Here is a 16,325-nt window from a genome sequence, read left to right on the forward strand (position 1 = left end):
AACTTCCAAAGCTTTTCCTTTTTATTAGTCAGTGGTTACTGGGCAAAAGCCCAAAAGTTCCAGGGGATTACGCACTTTGGGTAATTAGACATGTCCAAAAGCTGAGTTATTGACAGTTCTCAGTAATGAAGTTGGACTGTGATGATCTTTCTCACAGATTCCTGCTCTCTGCCTTTTACAGTGTCGTGAACTTTGTTGCTTGGAAGTTGAAGTGGCAGAGAAGATGCAGCAAAAATCAAGTAAGGTTATTGCTTTGTTATCTATTTACCAATAACTGCATGATTACAGATGAGATGATGCCTTTTTTATATAATGTATTAGTGGAATAAAAAGTATTTACAGCATTAAGTGCAGTTAACACCAGGTAAATAAATTAGATTATTACAGACTTCAATGACTGCATCTCATACTCCCTTAGGTGTATGTAAATATACATGCATTAAAGATGAAATCCTAGATCTATATAACAGCGAGAACACTGAGTCCCTTTTTTATGAAAATAGCATCTCCTTTGCTCTTTTCCCTTTGCTGCCAGTGCTTCCTTCAGAGCCTTTTCCACTAGACAAAGCTGTGACCCAAAATCTACAGCTCTGCTACCTGCACCCCACTTTTAATCAAGCCAACACACATTTCTCACTACTTTTTTTTCTGCCTTTTTAGAGAAAGAGCTTTCTCTCACTGTGAAGGGCTCCTTTGAGGGAACGCAGGATATCACACTGGGCCCTGATGGAGCAGCCAGCCCGTCGGGTCCCACCAAGTTCCACTATATCAAGTATTCAGAGCCAACACTAGATGTCATGTTGCCAAAGAAGAGGCGCTACCACCCTGTATGTTGGCCTTAATAATGAACTGACCATGAGTACCAGTCTAGAATGTGGGAGGAGGGGGAGAGGGTAAAGCCATTACTGTTTTTCTCCTAAAGCATGTTGTTTTCCCAGTGGACCTGTCAGTATACTACAGAGACGGGCTCCCCAGCCGTGATGCTGAATTCATTGCCCATGGGAAGGCAAACAACCATTGCAGAGGTGAGCATCACTTCTAGATGTTAGGAATAAAAGGTCACTCAAGTGGTAAGCATTCCCCATAATATTGTCCCAGATAGATGCTAAGAGAGTCAGAAATGTTAGAATTTTTTTCTTCAGACCTTTAACAAATAGGAGCTTTGTTTATCCAACTGTTTTATCCCAGAAGCAGGTTGTCCTTCCATTAGTCTTGTCCTGGGTTCAGCCAGGACAAGACTAATGTGCCAGTAGTGAATACAGAGACCAACTAGCATGTCAGAACATATGATGATTCCTTCACTCCACCTCTCCCTATTTACCCAAAGACTCACTGACCTTTTCTTAGGGTCCAAATGGAAAGTTGCTCCTTGGACAGAAGATAGGAAAAAGCCAGTAAACCTTCCCTTAGCAAACCATGTGCTTAAAAGGACAATATATTAAAGTACATTGAAAATACTAGGCATAGCATGTGGATTTTAGAGAATGTAATAAGAATATTGCTTGAAATACATGTATGTACTTTACAATTTTGAATGAAATTTATAGAAGAAAAAGATCCTTACTATATAAAAAAATATTTCTGTTACAGATATCCAGATTATTAGGGCTGATCTTATCCAAATATTAGTTAGGAGTAGGAGGACATTGGATTTCAGGGTCAGTAAAACATACCTCAGACCAGAGAGCTTTTTGTCAGTTAATATGAAGGTTGCAATAAAAATATTAAGGCAGGATGAAGTCTTGGCAGAAGCAAATGCAGATTTGCAGTCTCTTCACTGTGAGACTGTGTCCAGGATGTCAAAGATCTGCTCTGTATTAGAACATAAAGAACGGGAAATGTATAAAAAATGTTATTTCAGGATGCTGCAGAAAGCTTGTGAATAACACGGGAAATGGGACTTACTGCATGAATCTCAGGAACCTCCTTTACCAAGATTGTGAATGGTTTCTATAGCCTGGAAGCATTTTGAGGTCTGTTAGCAGGGATGTTCCACTGAGGATAAGTGAGTGCTTTTGGAAATACAGGTCATGATCTCAGACATTTAAGTTTGGGGTTGCCAGACTTTGCTAGGATCTAAATCAAGCTCTGACCCCAAGACAGAAAGGGAAGAAAGATATTTTAAAATTAAAACTAAAAAACCCAACAAAACCACAACTAAAAAAAAAATTAAAAAACTGTGGTACATGTTCTTTTTTTCCAGGAGAAAAGATTTGACTTGAATGTGACAGCACAAAGCTGGTAAGAGATTTTCTAGTCCTAAAGACTTGGGTTACAGATTTTGATACTGTTTTAGCCACATGGAAATGACACGAGTAGACTGTATCAGAGAACTAGAACCTACTTTTAATAAAACATCAAATGCATGCATAGTATATTACAGATTTCACTTTAATCAATAAACGTTGACAAACATACATTTACTTTAGCATTATTGCTTCCCTTCTGACCACAGAATATTATTTTTGATAAATGTCAGTCTCTGAAATTCACAAGAAGACAGAAGCTAACTAAAAAAGAGGAGACAGTAGTAAACATTAATCTTGATCAGAAATTGTGAACATGTATTTTTTCTTAACTGTCAATATTCAGTAGTGACACACCTTGTATTCTGTTAAGTCCAGTTATACTGTACATTGAGTAGTAACCAAGGTAGACAATGCGGCTAGTGATTCGATATCTGTAGACATGCTGATTGACACACATCAATGAATATCAGATTACCCGTAGCTATACGTAACACACAGAACTGAGCAAGATTTTCTTTTTTCTTTTTTTTTTAAATGCCCCCCAAAATAAAAGGGGGAAATAGCTTCATTTTGAATTCAATGCTTTCTATTATTCATTTCAGAAAGGCAAGGGATCTACGACAACGGGAAAACCAGTATTTTTCCAGGACAGGAAAAATGCTTCCCGCTTATTTATTTATTTTTCTTCCAGAGAACTTTAAAAGCAGTTTGTTTGTGTCTTTATTTACAGTGGAAACTGGCATTTCCGCTCCACCTAACTTAATTCTCCTTGCATGTCTTCATTTACAAATATCTTGTAACCACTTGGCTGATTTTATCCAAATCTCATAGTGGAGAAATCTCATAACAATGTTTACTGGTTTCAATGAAATTATGACCTCAGTAGTAGAGAGAAGTTCTGTCACTGAAAGAAAAGGCAACCCGCTGCCATTTACAATGCCTGTTCAGGGCTAGCTGGCCAGCCAGGATGTCCATGGGTAGCTCTGGCCTGAAGACATCAATGGCAGACCTCTTGCCCGTTGATGTCAGATGCGCACAAGGGAGGAAGAGGAGAGAGGTTAGTGAGTGGAAGAGCACAAATGCTACAGGAATAAGCTACAACAGTGAAGTTTTAAGGAATGATGTTAAATTATGAAATTGATATAAATGAACTATTTTTCTGATGATTATTATGCTTTACAATTTTTTGAGTCGGGGGTGATGTGCAGTGCAACTTCTAGTGTGGACCCATGAGACAACTTGTGCAAGTGCAGACAGACCAGAGCAGTGGAGGTGAAATCCTGCCTCATTAACCTCAGTGACCCATTTCCATCCATCCATTCAGGGGCTGGATCCACCCAGGTTATCCCTCCAGCGAGTAGGATTATGGGGCTACCCGTGCCTGGCTGGCGGGTGGATGGGTTTCCTCCGCAGGGACGATCACCGCTAGAGGGGGATGTGTTCCCACTGGAGCAGCTCAAAACGAGACCACGTTGGAAATGCCAACATTTGAAAACTGGGTTTTGGTTTAGATTTAGAACGCGAAAATACCCCCTGAAATGGGAATCAATGCACTCAGTTCTGACTATTTGCACAGATTTTCTAGATTTGTAATTCTTTAGCTTTTAGAATATTAATTTCAATTTTTATTTTTTTTTTTCCATTTGTGAATACGTTGTTTCTTCATCCATGAGTAATAACAGGGTATAACACCACTGGCTAAGCTTACTAACTGAAATAACTTTTCTTACTCTTAAAAATAGCTACAATATTTTCTCTTGCTCTTATCGCATTGCATCACCCTGTTTGAAGGGAAGGGCGCTGTAGATTACCTTTGATCAAAGTTGTAAAATTGATATGGGTGTGTTAATACGTAAAACACGTGCCTGTTTTTATCTTAGTAATTGTTCATGCCACCGAGACCTGGACATGCGCTTTGGGTTTGACTTATGTTCAGAGGAGATGACTTTCCTGAGAAAAAGGAAGAGATATGTAGCAAGTGCTCTGAAAAATGTCTTTCACCTACAACAGGATCTGGAGGATTGTGAAGTAAGTGTGAAGTGGAAGGGCGTAGATCTTGAATTTCTAGTGCCTTCATGTATTCTTCTAGATGAGCCATCAGCAAAATGGACCACGTGTCTGTTGTGCGGGTACAAGCTTGTCCATTTGTCTTAAGTACATTTGCTTCAGCTGACAAGATTTGTTATTGCAAGAAACGCTAGCTGCAGAAATTGCATTCTTCATGACTGTCAAATTGGAATATGTCAGATTTGAGGTGTGTTCATCCCTGCCACCCTATTCTATAGCTAGCTTAGTTTAGAAATACCTTGTATTAAATACATTGCGTGACAAAGATTTCTTTCCTTGTTTGAATTTCATCATTTTGTGAGAGTTTAGGATAAATGTCAGTGCTTCTTAGAGTATCTTCCTTTTCTTGCAATTTCAAAATTCCTTCAAATCAATATAATTTCTTTTAAAGTAACTTCATTATACTGAAGAATAACAGCATTGATGAAGGTGGCTTAACAACACTGGCTGTGGACTGAGGGTGTTTCATCGTGGAGTCGATGTAGATTTTCATACAGTAGTAGTAGATGTGTGAAATAAGGAAAAAGTGGCAAAGGAGTGGGAAATGTAGAGAAAATGTATTGTTGCCTCCACAGAAGGGTTTCTTCTCATACATCTGTACCCCTATTTGTCATAGAGATAGGCAAAAACCCAGGTTTGGGTTAATCTCGGAAATCATGTTTATCCAAAGGGAAGCAGCAGTAGGAGTCACTGCTTGGTTTTGGAGCCTTTCTTTCTGAAAAGGGACCCATGCTCTGAGTCAGGACCTGGGCTGGGTATGGTGGTCAGTCTCCGTTGCAGTCCATGATGCAATGTTGAACACTGTGTGAATGTCCTATCCTCCTATGCCCAACAGGTCCCCGTTGTGGCTATCATCACGACAGGAGGAGGACTGAAGTCAATGACAGGACTATATGGTGGCCTCATGGGACTCAAGAAATTAAATCTCCTTGACTGCATAACATACATCAGCGGGCTGTCTGGCACCACATGGTAAGACAGCTTGTGCAGGGGGCTTGACCAGGTCTTTTGAGAGTGACACTGCTGCAGAGAGGAGCTTCTGAAAACAGACAAGATCAGATTTTCTTCAAACATTGTAGAAACAGGCTGCTGAATATTAACTTGATCTGAAGCACCAACCTTTTCTTAGCAATTCTTAACAGTGCTTTTCAACTCCACATTTGCAGCAGTTAAGTATGTATATGACAATTACACTTGTCAAATAGGTAGGTACTGTGGATGTATCTGTGGATGCCCATAGCATCATGCATCTTCCTCTCTCCACCAATGTCCTAGTTGTTCCCAGTAACTTCTGAGACTGGGTCTGCTTTCTGACTAGTTACACAGAGAAAACTGCAGGACAATGAACATTTACTCCTGTAACCAGTCAGTTTGGGAAAAGATTGCATTCCCCTGAGCAGAATTATTCCCTGCTTACAGGACCTACAATGGCCCATCTGACGGTCCCATGTAAGAAAGGTTGGTAAAATAGAGGATGGTATTAAAATAAAGCATAGTGATACCATAAGATTAACACTAAATGACAAAAAGCCAAGAGGCAGCAGCTGGTCTGAACTGATTTATGGCTCTAGAAAATAAACAAATTAAAAATTAATAATAATTTTCTGCCTAGTTTGTGCTTCAGAAATGTACCTATGTTCACACCTGGCAATTTTATCCCTTATGCTGCTGCCAGTTCTCTTTAGAAAAAAGAATTCAAGCACATAAAAAAAAATATCCTTCTGGGCCATGTGTAAAACACTCATAGAAACTCTGGAGTGTTCATTCTGCTGGATGGAACAGCAAAAGCAGGGGATGTAAGAGCAGAAGTGAATCCCTAAATGTAAATCTCTGTCCCAAGAGGCACAAAATATCAAGTCACTTTTTGCTCGTTTTGACCTTTGCTGTCTGTATTATCTTTCTCCAGGACCATGGCCAACTTATACAGAGATGCTTACTGGTCACAGAAGGATCTAGACTCACATATTGGTGAAGCCCAGAAACAAGCAACCAAATGCAAGATGGGCTGTTTCTCTATGGATCGTATGAAATACTACAACAAGCAGCTTTGTCAGCGCAGAGAAGAGGGATACAGGACATCATTTATAGATCTTTGGGGGCTCATGATTGAGTACTTGCTGAATGATGGGGTATGATGTATATTTCATTTCTTAGAGAACCATGGATTTTTCTCTTGGTTAGTGGAGAGGAGACAAGCCTATCATTTCAGAGAACATACCTCAAAACGGAGTGGAGTTGTTCATGACAACAAACTCAGATTTTTTGATTGGTGTTAATAGTCTGCCTAGGGAGAAATGCATCCTGTATGCTAACACGTTTGATTGTGGATGCAGCTGTTTGAACTCTGGCTGGTATTTAACTAGCAGTGGAGGCAATCTTGGGCCATCTGCCCAAGATGCAGATTACACATTCAAAAAGAGCTCATGATGAACTGCAGGGTAAACTCAACAATGTGAAAACCATCTGAAGCAAGCATAAAACAGCTAGAATGCTTGGTGATTTGCATCTACTGCCAGGTAACTTGATCTGCAGGTACACTGGAAGCAAGAGCATATTTTACTTGTGCTGGCAAGGACTGTGGCTGGTTTGAGTGACTTAATTTTATAAGCAATTACAAATTTGCTTTTTCTGTTATTTGAAGTGGTTTCTGCCCTTGCAGTACAGCAGTCCTCTCCCTCTTCTCTCCAGATGGAGCACAGTTCAAGGATGTGTGCTTTGGCTGTTGGGAAGTGGGAAGGGACAAGCTGTTGAGGATTGAAGAGAAGTGTCCTTCAGTGGGGGCAGAAATGCTGCAGTCATTCAGCCATTCATTTGGGGATTTATTTAATTATTTTTATGTAATTACTTATATAGTATAATATATATATAAACAGAAAATAAATACATACAGAGAATACTATATATTAAAAAAAAGTCGAAGCTGAATAGAGGAGAAGCCTCTCTTAATATCAGCTAGATGAGGTCTCCCTCCCAATCTAGCCAAACATCTTTCCCTTTGAGCAGTGCTGACTATTGTTATATAACCATTAACCTCTCCCTAAGCTGTCAGAACAAGCTGCTTTTAAATGTATCAGTAGTTCATGAGATTTTATGTTTTTTACAGCCCTCTTCAGTAAGAATATGTTTTTCCGGAAAAGCTGGGTGGGATGCAAATAATTTGCTGGCCAATTCCAGTCCCTTTGCAAGGCAGGACTGTGATAGCTGTTGTGTGCTATCAAAGGAAACTCATTGCCGACATACTCGAGGGCTTCCTTCAGGCCCTGGAGAGCAAGGACTGCTCACTACATCCCTCATTCTATTGGGCATCTTGCCCCTTCTCCTGCTTTCCAAGGCAGTTCATTGTAGTACATACAGTCATGTACACAGAAGTAGTTTTTCCTCCCCTTGTCTCTTTGTGAACCCTTACCCAGCCAGGACAGACCCTGGGAAACTGGTCTCCCACAGGCTGATAGGTGGCTGCAGTGCTCTATGCAATGCAGCTGCTATGGCATGCCCTGTGTGCTGGGGGCAGAGACCCACTTGGCTCCCCCAGCACCATCGAATTCACCATGTAGTTTCCATCTCTTCTCACATAACTGTTTTTCGTCAAAACCAGAAAGACCCCCACAAACTTTCAGAACAGCAAGAAGCACTGTGTGATGGCCAGAACCCACTGCCCATCTATGTGTCAGTCAACGTCAGGAACAGCTACAGCACCAATGATTTCAAAGGTAAGAATGATGTTTCAGATCCTGTGGGGTTAAAACTGGCAAATGGATTCCTGTGATTCACTGTTCTCTGCTTGGCAGCACCTGGAGAAAACAGTCCTGGTGTGTTAGTTGCCTTTTTGAGAGAGAACCACCATTTCTATGCCTTATAATTTTAACAAGAGCTTTTTGAGATCAGCATTTCACTGTCTAGACATACACAGTAGAAATCCTGCCAGAAAGGCCATTTTTGAAATATTATCTGATGCATCTAAAATAAAAAGTATTGGAATTGTCTGAGAATCAAATACCACTTTTGTCAATGTCCAGTTATATTTTCAATATGAAGAAAGACCGCATAGTTATGGTAAAGTTTGGGAAAGCATCCAGCCTTCCAACTGAATCCTTTTCTTTTCTCATTGTTCTGGTAATTTCTTTTTTTTTGCATGAGGAGAAGTAACTGGAGGAGGAGAAGAGGCAAAAAAGAAATTCAGTTCAGATTTTTTCTGATTGAGGAGAAAAAATGAACCACTTCCGAACAAAAAGGATATTATGCCCCATGACCTTTCTGTCCCAGTCTTTGCTCACACTGCAGTTATATCATAGAATCATAGAGTGGTTGGGGTTGGAAAGGACCTTAAGATTAGACAACTGCACTTCACTTGAGGAGGGTATCCAAGGAAGACAAGAACAAGTTCTGTCTTCCTTAGTACTACACATTAAGAGTATAATTGGCCTCCTTACAACAAACTGATTTCTGAATAGCTGAGTTTTTGTCTGCACATAACCAAATTATTCAAGGGAAGTTGAATTAACTGTACTGATAACAATGGCATAACCTCGTGCATGCTGGTGAACCTTGGACTGGTGCATACACAAAAAGTGTGTAAGAACTGGAGCCTTTCTGTGCTCCTGGCACAGAGCATGAGCAGCATAACTTATCATGAGCAGCGTAACTTATCATGAGCAGCATAACTTATCATGAGCAGCATAACTGTTCCTGCCCCCCCCTGTTGTCACAGTGTCTCAGCTCAGCTGCCTGGCCCCGCAGGCTGCTGTTTATAAGCAAGGCTTGGCAAATGCAGCAGAGAGAACAGAAATCAGACCAATGTATGCCTTAGCTGCCCCTCTTTCCACACCCATCTGAGAGCCTTCTAAGTGTTCCGTTGTGGCTGTATTGCAGAGTGGGTGGAATTCACTCCCTACGAGGTGGGACTTCCTAAGTATGGCGCATTCGTCCGCACAGAGCATTTCGGAAGTGAGTTCTTCATGGGACGCTTGTTGAAAAAGCTCCCTGAGTCCCGGATCTGCTACTTGCAAGGTAATGTATTGCACTGTCCTGGTACAGAGGTGCTTTGGAGGGGTGTAACAATGTTAACGAGAGGGTGGATATTTCTGGTCTAAGGTACTGAACGCTGCAATGATAGCACCTGCCAGCAAATGGGGGTGTGCTGCAGTTTGTCCAAAATAATACAGTAAAAAACCCTACATCTTTTGTTTTTTTTTTCAGTTTCTTGTCACTGTTTTGGTATATACATTTGTTGTTAAAACATTTTTTAATGTTAGAGATGGAATATTCCACTGATTCCTCTCTGAATTCATTCCAACATATTTTGAGAAAGCAGGAAACCTGCAGCTATGCCTTCACTATGAGGTTTAACTTCAACTCCACACACAGAACCCCATCCACTAAAGATGTAGGCTGCCCAGGACAAAAGATGAGGCCAGAAGCAAAGGTTCTCTGAACCTCTAGGGTCAGTCCCTGACTTGTACTCATGGGTTGTGTATGAAAGTAATAATATCCCTTTACCAAGGAGTCAATCACTGGGAAGTGAACACAGAGCAGTGTGAGTTTGGTTTCAGTCATCTCATCTTACACTTGTGCTGCTTAGAAGCTCCTTGGTTTCAGCTGTGCCGAATAGTCCATAATTCCAAGGAGTATTTTTAAGATACTACCTCTTAGGCTGGCCCTTCTTACCTGGCCCATTAGTGGGAAATTCATTTTTTATATACTTTGTATGCTGTACTGGCTTCTGTGCCCTTGAAAATTAAGAAGTCTAATTGTGTTAGACTGATCAGAACAGATATTTATATTTACAATGGTAAATGAAATGGTGGCATTATGTTTTATGAACAAAGGCACCAGTTCCCCTTGTGAGGAGGCAGAGAGGGGCAATCCTGAATGTAGAAAAGAGTGCACAGTGGAGCATCTGTGCATCTGTGAGCACCACACACTGTGGTGTGAGATCTTCTCTTACAACCCAAATGGTTCAAGAGCCAGTTCGTTCTGCTGTGGAAGAGTTCAGGGTGCATGAAAGCTGACCAGAGATGTGCAGATAAAGAAGCTGGAGTAAGGAAGACAGGGATAGGGGTGATATTTTTGTGATGTCTGCATTATCTGAGCTCTTACTTTGCTTCTCAAAGGAGTGTTTTTTTCTCATTTACTTCTCTCCCATTCTTCTCTCTCTACTATGCAGCAGAGCCATGCAGTAGGTTAGGTGCAGAACTTACAGCAGCATGACCTGAACCAATGCCATAGAAAGTTAAGAGGAATTTAATAGCTCAAAAGTTTAGAAATGTTTCAATTAGACTCATTCAAAAATTCATCCAGGAGGTGAGAATAGAAGGGAGAAAAACAGCTTCTTGTTAGAACGTGTCCTTGTGTTCACTAATCCTTTTACAGGTATGTGGAGCAGTATATTTTCTGTGAACCTATTACAAATATGGGGATTGTCCCACAGTTCGGAGGACTTCTGGAAGAGATGGACACAAGACAGAATAGAAGAAGTTGGTGAGATATTATTAAGCCTATCATTTGTGGTCACTTATGCTTCTGATGCCTTCTGGTATCACCCTGTTAACTACGATGAAGCCAGCATCATAGGATCCTCCTAAGAGATAGTGACTTCCCCTCCCACCATAAAGACTAAGAGGAAGAGGGTAATCAGGGAAATGCTGGTCTAATTACTAGACTTATTAAAACCCTACTGATTAAAAAGCTCTGTCCTTAAGAGGACACTTTAGTGGGGTCACACATTTCTCAGGAAGTGTTTTGGCATTGCACATTCTCACTCAGCCATACAGAAACTAGAAGCAGTGGCAGAGAATAAAGCTATTTTTACTGCCTGTGCAGAGAAGAAACCAGAATATCAATCAGTTAATCAATATTTCCTGGGTTTTTATTTTATTACTGAATACATGAATTAGTTATTTGGATTCATCTTGGTGAAAAGATAAAGGAGGCCCAGAGGGTATTTTCTGAAGCAATACAGAAACCATGGGTTTATTGCTAAATCATTTAATATGATAGCAACTGCAATTACAGACATCCTGAAAATAAAGACATACATCTGCGTAATCACAGAAACCACCAACTCTTTCCTGCTGCATTGTCAGCCAGCCACTTGTTCCGGCAAAGCAGGTTGTGATTTCAAGAAACCACACCTTGGGCCATTTCTACTTTTCACCCACATATGCTGCCATGTAGCCACCCTGTAGTTTTTAAATATGAATGTATGCCCCAGGTTTTCCTGGGATGCTGACATTCTACTGATTAAGCATACACTCATGTAGCCATGGGTGATTATCAGATAGAAGCTGTCACTCTTGAAATAAAACCTGTGGTGCCCTCTTGTTGCCCATCTGACTAAGTGGGAGCATGTGCTTCACCCCCCATTTTCTCCATGCTTTCCTCTGTTTCCTAATATCTTCTTGTGAGGATGTGTAACTTTCTGACAGGACACTCTCTGAATCCGTTAATTTCCTTAGAGGTGTCCCTTTAAAGACTGCTTCTGATGAACTGTTTTGAGGCCAAAACTTAAGACCATCAGCAGACCTCTGTCTAGCAGCCACACATCTCCTTCAGAGCAGTTTTAAATTCATCATCCCAGAACAACCTCTGAGATCTCCTATGCACCAGGACAACCAGAAATGCACATCAGTTAACAACGGGTTCACCAGTTTTCCTCCCCTCCTCTAGATGAAGACCCAGTGTTGCCTACAAGACCCCACGAGCTGAGGACTCGCATGTACACTCCTCCTGGCCCCCTGTCCAGCGCCCTTCGGGGAGCATTGACCGACCGCTTCTCCGTGGCCCAGCACCACAACTTCCTGAAGGGGTACCAGCTGCATAACAACTACATGGAGAATGAGCACTTCTGTCGATGGAAAGGTGATGGGGACTTATATTTAACGGGCATCATTTTCAGGTGATTTTGGGGAGGGGAATTTAGGAAGGAACCTCGTCAGGCTTTGCAGGGAAATAAAAGTCTCTGAAAGAACATTTCTTTTCTGAATGGAAAGATGAGATTAAGACTTCATTCTTACTAGGTATTTAAGACGTTTTAGGTATAAGCATGTGTTTATGTGCTTTAGCTGAGATCTCTGTGGTCCAGACTGAGAGGGTAGGCTTGCAGCTGGCAGAGCCAAGTTTAAAGTAACAAACAGTAGAGTGAACATGGAAGAAAGCTTTATTTGGAAAGACTATGCCTCTAACTTCAGTTGCAACTGGGATATCCCAGAAAATATGACCTAAGAGAGAAAGCTGGAAAGGGATGGGGCTTTGTAGTCCAAAAAAGAGGGGGAGGCAGAAATCCAAACATAAAAAGGGATGGGATATTGTGTTCTACAAATCAGTAATGGATAAAAGGTGAAACAATGATTGAAATGAAGAAAGGCAGGTTTAAGTTATGTATTAGTAGTAGTTTACTGGCCGTAATGAATATGACATATTACTGGAATTTCTTGCCTGGAAACTCAACATAGAGGATTTTTCAGAACAGGAATTTAGGTGGCATTTTGCAGTCCCTCCCATGTCTATTTCACAACACAATAGTATGGCAATTAACAGGCCACTGGGACGGTCAGTTCCACCTTGCATTTCTTTTTCCAGTCAAAATACCTCCAGATCATTTCTTATTCCAAGAAATATTTTCCTTTTAGACACTGTGTTAGACTCACGTCCCAACCAGCTGATGGAAAACTCTGATCTCCTGGGCATGATAGATGCTGGATTTTTCATCAATACCAGCAGTCCACCACTTTTAAGGCCACAGAGGGAAGTGGATGTCATCATATATTTAAGTTATACTACTGGATCACATACATCGGTGAGGAGGATTTTGTTATTACCCTGTCTTGTTTCTCCTTGTCTAGCCTGTAGTGCCTAGAACTGCTAGTTATTTTGACTGTTCAGTTTTTAACTGCTGCATTCCCCTACATTTTTCTACTGCAGTGATTAACACTGTTCCTATTTCTTCCTGCCATTCCTGCAGTCTCTCTTGCTGGTTTATGAGCATGTTGAATGTTCATTATTCAAGAGGATATCAGAGTGGTCATTTCCAGATTGATGGGAAGAGCCTTTCCTGTTTTATGCTGAATTAAACAGGTTTCCAGACCATGCATAGGAGTATGAATAAGGATGAGGAAGTAATTTATCCTGACTTTTCATTTCAGCCTCATACATTGTCTAGATTAATCTTATGAAGGAAAGCTGCTGCAATTTTAATAGCTTTAGTAGATATTGTTTCCTATTTGATAGTGTCCACTATGAAATAATGGAGAGTGAATAATAACACAGTACATAGTAGGGCATGATATTGTATTAAACATTGCAGGGAGAAGGTACAGTATAGCCCAGCATTTCAGACTTTCTCAATAAAATATCAACCTCAATTAACACTGTTAATGCCTGCACAGGCAGTGACATGATTGCGCATTCAAGCTTACCTTTCTTATCTCCTGGCTTCCAAGCACATAATAAGGTACCTTAAACATTTTCTTACTGTAGTTTTCTTTTCTAATAAATTCTATACCATATATTTAAGCACAGGTTCATTCCTTTACTAAAAGTACATGGTAAACTTCTGCAAATTGTTCCCGTTTTTTTTTTAAATGGCAGTGTCTTGGATGAATTCTGTAACTGAAATCATGTTTACAGCTTGTGATTAGCATTCTGGTTACTATCTGTGGCAATTTTGTGTAGAGTAACCCTTGATAAGAAGGAACTCATCCTATGGATCTGAGTCACTAAGCCTTAATACTAGATAACAAGTTGGGGGCTTTAACACAACGAAATTGAATTCCAGTGCTGACCATTTCTGTGATACTCCAGTCTCTAGATAAGGCGTACAAATACTACTCAGAGCAGAAAATCCCATTCCCCAAAATTTCTTTGACTGATGAAGATAAGAAAAATCTGAAAGAGTGCTACATCTTCCAAGATTCAGATTTGCCAGGATGTCCGATTGTGATTTTTCTTCCCCTTGTGAATGATACCTTCCGAGAGTACAAAGCACCTGGTAAGTTACAAGTAGTGGCAAAGTACTAAACAAAAGACACCTCTTCCTGCTCTCCTGACTCAGAGCCTTTTTATCTGCCGCTGGCTGTCTTTGATGGCTGGGTTCATGGGGCAGCACCTTAAGTAAATTTCTTTTCCCTATCCCTGCCAAAGCTACTGTTTTCACTAATGTCAGCCTTGTGGTCCTATAAGGACAGACACAGCCCTTCTGGATGGTGTTTACCTTCACCTCTTTCTCATTTGTAGCATAAAGTGTTACCAGCTAATTGTAAAAGTTTCCTGGGAAAAAGTATAACTATCTCAGATTATTTTCCCCTGCATATATTGTCTGCTGTTCAGGGATTTTCATTCTACACTTGAGGAGGCATAGTGTCACGTATGAATGGTGGGGGAGCAAGAACCTGGCTTTCAGGCTGAAGTCCTGTGGTGTCAAGATCAGTGTGTCTCCTTTCTGTACAGCATTGGTGCAGGGGTCATTTTGCTCACTGTGCTGTGCTCAGGGCTTGTCATTCTTTTTCTGCCAGGCCACCTGCTTTGCATCCTTCTCCTTTACTATAAGTTGCTAGGATGTATTTGCTTTTCTCCTTGGCAGCAGGGAGGTAAAGGCTAAAATTCTGCTTTTGATGAATTTGGGAGACAAAGGAAATAGAAATGGATCTGGTGGCAGCCCCCTGGGACTGCATTCAGGATGGAAGGAACTTTAAGTTTCTGTATGTTTCTTCCTTCTTTCTCATAAATTCTATTCTGTTACTAGCAACTCACCTCCCTCAGCCAGAAAACATAGAGGTCACAGCTGCTCAGGAAAAAGCCTGCAGTACACTGGCTATTGGAGTACGTTTTCAGGTTGATATCCTTTACTGATCCATGGGTTTAATGAGGCAGGTGTTTGAGTAAGCTGTAGATGACCATTACAATGCCATCCCTCACTTCCTTCTTCCCTCATCACGTCAGACACAGAGTGTTCTCTTGACCAGGGGTGGGGATATGTGACCTGTATTATTTGTGCATTTAAACCCTATAAACTTCCTTCCAGAGAAAAGTGCCCCTCTTTGGGCTGCTGTGGACAGTTTGTCACTGACTGAGGTAAACACCAGCAGCAAATTCTCTTTCCCTGCAGGCGTCAAGCGCTGTTGCTCAGAGATGGAGGAAGGACAACTTGATTTGAACAGTCGTTTTTCCCCTTACTGCATGTTCTCAGTCAGGTACACGGATGAGAATTACCGCAGGCTGCTGAACCTCAGTGAATACAACATCCTGAACAACTCACAGATGATTAAGCAGGCCTTGCAGGTAGCGATGGAAAGGAGAAGACAAAATACGTGCTAATAACCCCTCCAACTGCCCCTATCTTCTCAGAGGAGTTTTTCATGCTCTAGGACACAGACGGGACATACAGTTTTGAACACTGGCCGTTCTGCACTACAGAAAGAAACTACCCCAGGTGGCTCTGTGGTTTGTTGGAGTTTTTTTTCCATTCCCAAGAAGTGGCCTCTATAGGCAAAGACATTGCCTGGGACATTCTTACATATGCTTTGTTCACTAAATTAAGGTTGTCTGTAGAACACTCTTTAACCTAAAATCCTTGTTAGATTTTTTTAAATAGTGTTACTTTAAGACTAACTTATATTGTACGATATATAGGAAAATAATTTTTTAGCACCATAGTGCCACAGTGGTACAACTCAATCAACACACCTAGAAGCTGTAAGTAGAGAGTATAAACTTCTGCTCCCTACAATTCTTCTTTGTGGAACACAAGGTGCATCCAACCCTGGAAAAGGAAGAAAACCTGAGAGATAACTAGAAGATGGCATTGGATCCCTGGGTCAACTCTGTTTCGCAAGTGTCCTAAAGAGCAGCTGCAGAGGCTGGAAGTGTAAGAGGGACAGTGTGTGCACACAGCCAGCCCCATGAATCATGTCCACCTCCTGGCCTCTCTTAGGCTATACATAGATGGGAAGGAGCTACTTAGGAGGAAGTGGTGTAAGTTTTTTTAAAGCGAAAGGTGTAATTTGGGCACATCAA

General features: G+C 41.0%; 1 protein-coding gene across 1 annotated transcript in view; it reads left to right on the plus strand.

Annotated features, from left to right (window-relative positions):
* The window catches only part of LOC130596364 (cytosolic phospholipase A2 epsilon-like), a 33,037-nt gene extending 17,094 nt beyond the window's left edge, over window positions 1-15,943 (plus strand). The window contains exons 9-22 of the mRNA XM_057403882.1: window positions 182-239; window positions 661-827; window positions 939-1,025; window positions 2,204-2,241; window positions 4,130-4,277; window positions 5,152-5,288; window positions 6,223-6,445; window positions 7,912-8,026; window positions 9,186-9,323; window positions 10,686-10,793; window positions 11,982-12,173; window positions 12,944-13,110; window positions 14,115-14,301; window positions 15,418-15,943. Of these exons, the coding sequence (XP_057259865.1) occupies window positions 182-239; window positions 661-827; window positions 939-1,025; window positions 2,204-2,241; window positions 4,130-4,277; window positions 5,152-5,288; window positions 6,223-6,445; window positions 7,912-8,026; window positions 9,186-9,323; window positions 10,686-10,793; window positions 11,982-12,173; window positions 12,944-13,110; window positions 14,115-14,301; window positions 15,418-15,626 (1,974 nt within the window). The 3' untranslated portion in view covers window positions 15,627-15,943. The remainder of the gene's footprint in view (window positions 1-181; window positions 240-660; window positions 828-938; window positions 1,026-2,203; window positions 2,242-4,129; window positions 4,278-5,151; window positions 5,289-6,222; window positions 6,446-7,911; window positions 8,027-9,185; window positions 9,324-10,685; window positions 10,794-11,981; window positions 12,174-12,943; window positions 13,111-14,114; window positions 14,302-15,417) is intronic.
* The last annotated feature ends 382 nt before the right edge of the window (window positions 15,944-16,325 follow it).

This window comes from Pezoporus wallicus, unplaced genomic scaffold (genome assembly GCF_028554395.1).
Source record: "Pezoporus wallicus isolate ANWC-B61680 ecotype Strahan unplaced genomic scaffold, APGP_CSIRO_Pwel_v1 contig_8673, whole genome shotgun sequence".
NCBI lineage: Eukaryota > Metazoa > Chordata > Aves > Psittaciformes > Psittacidae > Pezoporus > Pezoporus wallicus.